The following is a 7,687-nucleotide window of genomic DNA, read 5'->3' on the forward strand; positions in this document are numbered from 1 at the left end:
GCTGAGACGATGTATTTGCTGCTTACACGTAGCCATAAGGTATATAAAGCCTTGCTGGAAATCCCCTAAGTTGTTCAGACTTACAGCCTTGTTCTGTACTTGAACCTGCGCATATAATAAACCCTTCCTTCCCAGAGGAGCTGGCTTGTGTCTTGTCACTTCTACAACAGCTTCGTGGCGACCGCGGCAGGACGCTAAGCGAGACGACATCTCGTTGAGGGCAGCCCGACCCCTCGGGCCCACCCAGGGGTCACTCCTGAACATTCTCCAGGCGCCACGGGGGTCCTTCCTCCGGGAGACGGCAGTGACACCTCGGCGGGATCGACGGTGCTGACGGCTAGTCCAAGAACCCCTGCGGGAAGGAACGGTGGTCTGAACCGAATCCTGGCCAGGACGTGTGTGTGAAGACGCCGCAGGCGAGTATATGTAAACTGTTTTGTGTGCCTGTCTCAGTTGAAGACAGAAGAGGGGGCCCGATCACCCCCCTGGACTCGGGACGGTTGTCCTAACGAAGTCCGGTTAAGCTGTGTGGGTGGTTAAGCCAACGCGGTTTCCGCTTAGCGACCGTTGGAACGTCCGGCGCTACGGGCCGTTGGCAGTGTTGTTAGGATGGGTGGAGGTAATAGCACGCCAAGCACTCCCTTGGCTTGCATGCTGAAAGGGTTTGAGAAATATTTCAACAAAACGCAGTACAAGGTTCCCTACCCCCCGGTGACCAGAGAACGCCTGAAATACCTGTGCCAAAAACAGTGGCCACACCTGGGAACGGGCTGGCCAACCGAGGGCTCATTTAAGTGCCAGACTATCAGTGACCTATGGAACCTGATAGCGGCAAATGAGGAAAAATATCCAAACCAGTTCCCATACATTGACCAGTGGTCTAATGCAGTGGATGAACAGGCCGATGACCTATTGCAGTGTCAGGCTGAGATGGTCCGGTTATGTGTAGCCCGCCCGCGGGGAAAAGGGAAAGGAAAAAGGTTGGATGTAGTCACTAAGCGAGTGAAGGATGTGAAAGTATCTGAAACAAAAGGATCGGATACCAAAAAGCAGATATTGGCCCAGGAGGAGGAAACTATCCTGAGACCCCCGCCATATGCACCCCCGCCGCACCCGGGAGCGCCACCCCCACCTCAGCCGCAGGTAGGGGACGGCGATGACCAGGCCGAGGGAGCCGATGGGGAGCCAGTGGTTCGCCCAAAAGCGAAAAAGCAGTCAAAGAGGGGAAGACCACCAAAGTCAGAGAGGGTGGAAGAGGACCCGGAAGTGGAAAACGAGGAAGAAGGAGCCGCGGCTACAGCAGTAGGGGTAACAACCAGGGCAGCAGCCGCCAAGGCGGAGGCGGCAGCCGCTGCAGCCCAGGATGAGTTTGTGGCACCGTTAAGGCAGATGGATCAGCAAGTAGTGAATCCCCAGGGAGTAGTTGAGTACCGACCGTGCTTTCAGTACGTTCCTTTTTCGACAACTGACCTCCTGAATTGGAAACAGCATTATGGGCCATTGTCCAGTAAGCCGACGGAAATGGCTGACCTGTTTCAAACCATTATGCAAACTCATAATCCCAATTGGCAGGAAGTGCAGCAGTTGTTGAATGCACTGTTGACACCTGAGGAGAGGGAGAAGTGGAAAGCAGCGGTTAGGGCGTGTATGAGGGAACGATTCCCTAATATGGCGGACGTGGGACCAGAACTGGCGGTTCGGGCCCCTGATCGGGATCCGGGATGGGATCCGAAAGAGGCAAATCAAATGACGCAGTTGAGAGAGTACCAAAACCTGACTGTGGAAGCGTTGAGAAGGGCGGGGAAGCCTCCGGTCAACATGTCTAAGCCTTCCTTGATCATGCAGAGGGCAGATGAGAGCCCAGAAGGCTTTCTGCAGAGGCTGATCGAAGCGTATGAGCTGTATACACAGGTCGACCCAAGGCAACCGGAGAATGTGCGCATGCTTAACGAAAGGTTTATAGCGCAAAGTTATGATGACATCAGGAAGAAGTTGCAAAAGCTAGAGGGAGCTCTAGGGAAGAATACTACTGAATTGTTGGAAGTGGCTAGGAAAGTGTATGTGAATAGGGACAAGGTGGAGAAGAAAGAAAGGGACGCTCGGATGCATAAGAAAACGGAATTGTTAGCAGTGGCGCTGCAAGGAGGACGGACCCTGGGTCCGAACCAATGTGCACATTGTGGAGCAGAAGGGCATTGGCAAAGAGAATGCCCGCGACGGTTATTGCCAAGTCGCAGAATGAGGGGATACAGGCCTGGGTTTAGGCAAACCGGAAGAGGCAGAGGTGAGATGGGAAGAGGAGGTTATGTCCCAGTACCGCCACCCCGATCCCCTCCAAGAGGAGGAGGGTTTGGTAGCCGAGGAGTCAGGGGCCCAAGAGGCAGAGCGTATGGAAGTACGGAGGCTGTGGAAGAGATTGGTCTAGTTGGAACAGGATGGTCGGACTGACGGGGACCAGGCTTGGAGCAGGCCCCGCCTGAGCCATTGGTTACTATGAATATTGGGGGCCAACAGACAACGTTCCTAGTAGACACCGGAGCGGGGAGATCTGTAGTAAATAATTTGATCACTGCACCCGGGATACACCAAATAAGGGTACAAGGAGTGTCGGGCCAGGTAGTGGAAAGGCAGGTCCTTCAGCCAGTAACATGCACCTATAAGGGATCAAAACTCCAACATGAGTTCCTCTACATACCTGAATGCCCTATCCCGTTACTGGGCAGGGATATGCTCAACAAATTGGGAGCCACCATATCTTTCAATGAGGGCAAACAAAGTATCACTGTCAGCCACGATCCCGACTCCGTATGGAGGCTAATGGTGGCGCAGGTTACAGAGGACAGGAAGTGGGAGGAGTTTGACGTGCCAGAGCTGTGGGCTGAAGATAACCCTCCTGGGTTTGCCGCTCACCATCCGCCAGTGATCGTGGAAGTGAAACCATACGCCACACCGGTACACATAAGGCAAAGGCCGTGTTCGCGCGAAGCGCTCACAGCCATTTACGAAATTATCCAGAAATTCCTGAAGGCAGGTATCTTGGTCCCTATCCAGTCACCCTGGAACACCCCGATCTTACCCATAAGGAAACCGGATGGGGTCTCCTTTAGGCCGGTACAGGATCTTAGGATTATTAATGACGTCACAGTGACGATCCATCCGGCTGTCCCGAACCCATACACATTACTAAGCCTGATCCCGCCTAAAGCCAAGTGGTTTTCGGTCATAGATCTAAAGGATGCGTTTTTCACGATCCCAATACACCCCGTGAGCCAGCCGTTGTTTGCATTTGAGTGGGAAAACCCGACCACGGGAACTAAACTACAATACACCTGGACACGCCTACCCCAAGGGTTCAAGAACTCACCCACCCTGTTCGGAACGGCACTAGGAAGGGATTTACAATATTATGTACCTAGACAAAAGGGAGACACAGTGTTACAATACGTGGACGATGTGCTGGTTACTGGGCAGACTGAGGACTTATGCTGGGAAAACACCAAAGCCTTGTTTGTTCTCTTGGTAGAGTGTGGATATAGGGCGTCGAGGAACAAGGCTCAGTTAGTAAAGCAACGGGTGAGGTATTTAGGCTACGACATTGAACAAGGAAAAAGGTCGTTAGGCCCTGAACGGAAGGAGGCAGTGTTGGCTATAGCAGAGCCCACGACAAGGAGACAGTTGCGAGGCTTTCTAGGGCTAGCAGGCTTTTGTAGAATCTGGATCCCCAATTTCGCGTTATTGGCAGCGCCCCTCTATGCTTCTACGAAGGGGGGCAACTCCGATGAGTTTGTCTGGACTGAGGAACAGAGCAGAGCATTCAAAGAGATAAAGAAGGAATTGACTAGGGCTCCAGCGTTGGCATTGCCAAACCTGGAAAAACCCTTTAACCTGTATGTGGATACAAAACAAAACATAGCCTTAGGTGTTTTGACTCAGCAGTTAGGGGCGTGGCAACGGCCGATTGCATACCTGTCAAAGCAGCTTGACGGAGTGGCGAAAGGGTGGCCCCATTGTTTGAAAGTCTTAGCAGCCATAGCTGAATTGCTGCAGGATTGTAATAAGTTGACGTTTTCATGCCCCATTAACATAAACACCCCACATGCGGTCCAATCGGTGTTGGATAACAAAGGACATCTGTGGATCAGTAACCAGAGGCTAGTGAAATACCAGGCCATGATGATTGAAAACCCACACGTCAGACTTCATGTGTCCACGCGTCTCAACCCTGCAACTCTGTTACCAATTGAGACAACCCTGGAACATGACTGTCTGCATGTGTTGGATAATGTATATTCCACCAGACCAGACCTATCAGACATCCCCTTACCAAACGCAAAGTATAACTGGTACACCGACGGGTCCAGTTACATGCATGAGGGCAAAAGAGTAGCAGGATATGCAATAGTTGATGACAGTAGAGTAATAGAAAGTGGACCGTTGGGAAGTAAGAGGAGTGCACAGGTTGCTGAACTATGGGCTTTGATACGAGCTCTGAACAGGGCAGAGGACGAAACGTTGAACGTATGGACAGATAGCAAGTATGCCTTTTTAACGTTGCATGCCCATGGGGCAGTGTATAAGGAAAGAGGATTTAGAGATTCGGCAGGCAAGTTCATTCAACATGGACACCTGATTCAGTATCTCATTGATGCAGTAAAGAAACCTAAGAAAGTGTCAGTGATGCATTGCAAGGGACATCAACGTGGTGATGATAGGGTAGCCCTTGGAAATAGAGCTGCTGATCTGGAGGCGCGGGCTGCGGCCCTTAGGGATGACGTCACCCCAGACCTGTCCATTCTTATTGCCCAGGATTTAAGTGTTATCCCACCCACTATTAAGCCCTCATACTCCCAGGCGGAATGTGCAAAGGCAGTAAACGACCTAAAAGCTGACCTCAAGGACGGCTGGTATACCTTAGGTGATGGCAGAATATATGTGCCAGCCTCAGCGGCCTGGCCTCTAGTACAAATGTCTCATGAAACTACCCATATGGGAAAGACCGCTCTTGAAACTGCGCTAGGCAGAGACTATTATATTGATGGGTTAGCTGGTATTGTAGCAAGGGTAACAACTCAATGTGAAGTATGTGCTAAAGTAAATCCTAGACAAGGTCCTATAATCCCTCCAGGAACAATTCCCCAGTCGTATTTCCCCATGGATTCCATCATGATAGACTTCACCGATATGCCTAGATGTGGCCTATACAAAGCTATGTTAGTAATGGTGGATATGTATACTGGTTGGCCAGAAGCGTTCCCGACAAAATCAAAACAAGCACGGGAGGTGGCCCGCCTATTGTTAAAAGAGGTGATACCCCGGTTTGGCAACCCGTCCTTTATCTCTTCAGATAATGGGCCGGAGTTTGTACATCACATAAACCAGGCCTTAGCCCAAGCTGTGGGGATAAAGTGGCGATTCCATAGTGCCTATCACCCACAAGGAGGCGCCACAGTAGAAAGAATGAACAGAACCCTAAAAGAGAAAATAACTAAAATATGTGCTGAAACACACTTAAAGTGGCCAGACGCCTTGCCCTTAGCACTGTATGCAGTCAGGAGTGCACCCAGAAGACAACATAAGTTGTCACCTTTTGAGTTGATGTATGGTCGGCCGCCGGTGTTGCTGAGAAGAAACTTAGCTGGGTGGCCAGATTTGGGACATAAGGGGGGTGTTTGGACCATGGAGATGGTACAGGAATTAAATAAACAGGTGACAAAACTAAGGAGCTACGTGTTGGAACAATCCCCACCCAGGATCATCACTCAGTGTCATTCATTCCAACCTGGAGATAGGGTGTGGGTGAAGCATTGGAAAAAGGAACAGTTAGAAGGGAGATGGAAAGGGCCATATGTTGTAATCATGTCATCCCCTCTTGCTGTTAAGATTGCTGAATCTAAATCATGGATACATTGGACTAGAGTTAAGAAAGCAGCAGACCAACAATGGACTGTACAACCTGGTGGACACCCATACAATCTGAGACCGAGGCCGCTCCGCAAGTAACAGTTCACCCCCAAATTGCCCTGCGAATGCTTTATGCTCATTTGGCTATTACAATTGTTGTGCTTGGACTATTTGTCTGTCTTGTGTACATTTTGCGGTACGGACCTGGGAACTACAGGAGCCTGAGACGCCATCTCACCGCGACTGCTCTGCTGAACTCTTACCGGCAATAGAGTTCCGACGCACAGCAGTGAAAACCCCTGATAGGTCACTCCGGAAGCTGACCTTCGACTCACGGGAGAAGATTGGATCTGGCCTTCCATGTGTTGGTTTTGCACGTGTCTTTGTGGTTGTTGTTGTTGTTCCCACTGTATTGATTGTGTGTTGTGTACCGGCTGTACTCTACAGTGTGATATCAAGATCATAGAGGATGTGTTGGGACACTATTTGGTGGTGGGAGATCCCACCTACTATACTCTTAAAATGTGCCCAACAGTTAGAGCAGCATATTCCCAACGCATTGCCAACAGGCATCAGGGTGAAGGTCAACCAGCTGCTACTATTGTTTATGGTTCTAGTCTTAGCCGAGAACAATGATGTGTGTGTCCGTAACGTGGGTCAATGGAGCCCCCCAGAGGAAAGACCCCGTATCATTAGGTCCTACGCTATAGGAACGGGGGAGTGCGGAGGTCATCCACCACTGACCTTTACGCCTGAATGCTGGGCAGGCATTCTGCCGCATCCTTGCCGATACCCACGAGTATTTGACAGAATTGCCATGGAAGCCTGTCGGGTCAGACAGCCTGTCAATCCAGAGGCCTGTCGGTATGTGGGATATGTCCTCAGAAAAGGGATGTGCGCGAAGGCCCCGTATAAGGAATTAGTACCCGTTAAACTGGATTGTGGACCTCCATTGCTGTGGGGGTGGGAGCGTATCACCGCAGTCACTCAGCTCAAACCAGGTTGGGATGGTACGTGCATCCTCCACGTAGATCCCCAAGAGCATGCCCTGGTAGTAAATGACGGCCGGGGCAGGCGTGGTAAAACAAGTAAACGGGGAAGAACCAAGAGAGAACTTCTTCAGTGTACTGAATGCATAGGAGAGCAAGGAGAAATTAAGTTACAATATGGGATACCTAAGGAATGTACGCAGTACAACCTGACCTGCTGTACCTACGGCCAAAGGGTAGTCTCTTCCTACCATAGATGCCGGGGGCCACAGGGTATTGTGTGTTTTAAGTTGTTTCCACCTACTCGATATAATACTAGCATACAGCGCCCTTGGCTACGTCAGCAGGATGTTCCAGGCCCTTCGGCAAGAGCCCCCCTCACAACCCCAGAGCAGGGGTCAAAGCCCACAGCAACAAAGCCAGGAAGGCCACCACCTAGGCACCTTGAGCCACGTATGGTTACGGAGAGGCCACCAAGGCACCCCAAGGCCGTCTCAACTAAGGACTGTAGCCCGTGTATTAGAGTTACGATTCAGGGACAGAAGGTGTCAAACACCCTCATATACCATACCAGAAAACCGGATGGTTGTCTGACACACACACCACCCACATGCCAGGTGGAGAAAACCATTTATCACATGTGCCAAATGAATGGGGTAGTGCACTGTTATAACCCGGCTGAAGCCAAAAGTATAATGATATATGAAATGGCCCTTTATACTACCGAATGTGGGAGAAAAGAGCTGTTGAACAAAACAGAGTTCCGGTCATTGAACACCCAAGTAGAGCTCAGTTTT

At 50.7% G+C, this 7,687-nt stretch overlaps 1 protein-coding gene across 1 annotated transcript; it reads left to right on the forward strand.

Annotated features, from left to right (window-relative positions):
* Nucleotides 1-609: 609 nt before the first annotated feature.
* Nucleotides 610-6,000, forward strand: LOC131194967 (uncharacterized). The gene is made up of 2 exons (XM_058176596.1): nt 610-2,284; nt 2,459-6,000. Exons 1-2 carry the CDS (start codon nt 610-612, stop codon nt 5,998-6,000), a joined length of 5,217 nt encoding a protein of 1,738 aa, XP_058032579.1.
* The last annotated feature ends 1,687 nt before the right edge of the window (nt 6,001-7,687 follow it).

The sequence above is a fragment of the Ahaetulla prasina genome, chromosome 3 (genome assembly GCF_028640845.1).
Source record: "Ahaetulla prasina isolate Xishuangbanna chromosome 3, ASM2864084v1, whole genome shotgun sequence".
Lineage (NCBI taxonomy): Eukaryota > Metazoa > Chordata > Lepidosauria > Squamata > Colubridae > Ahaetulla > Ahaetulla prasina.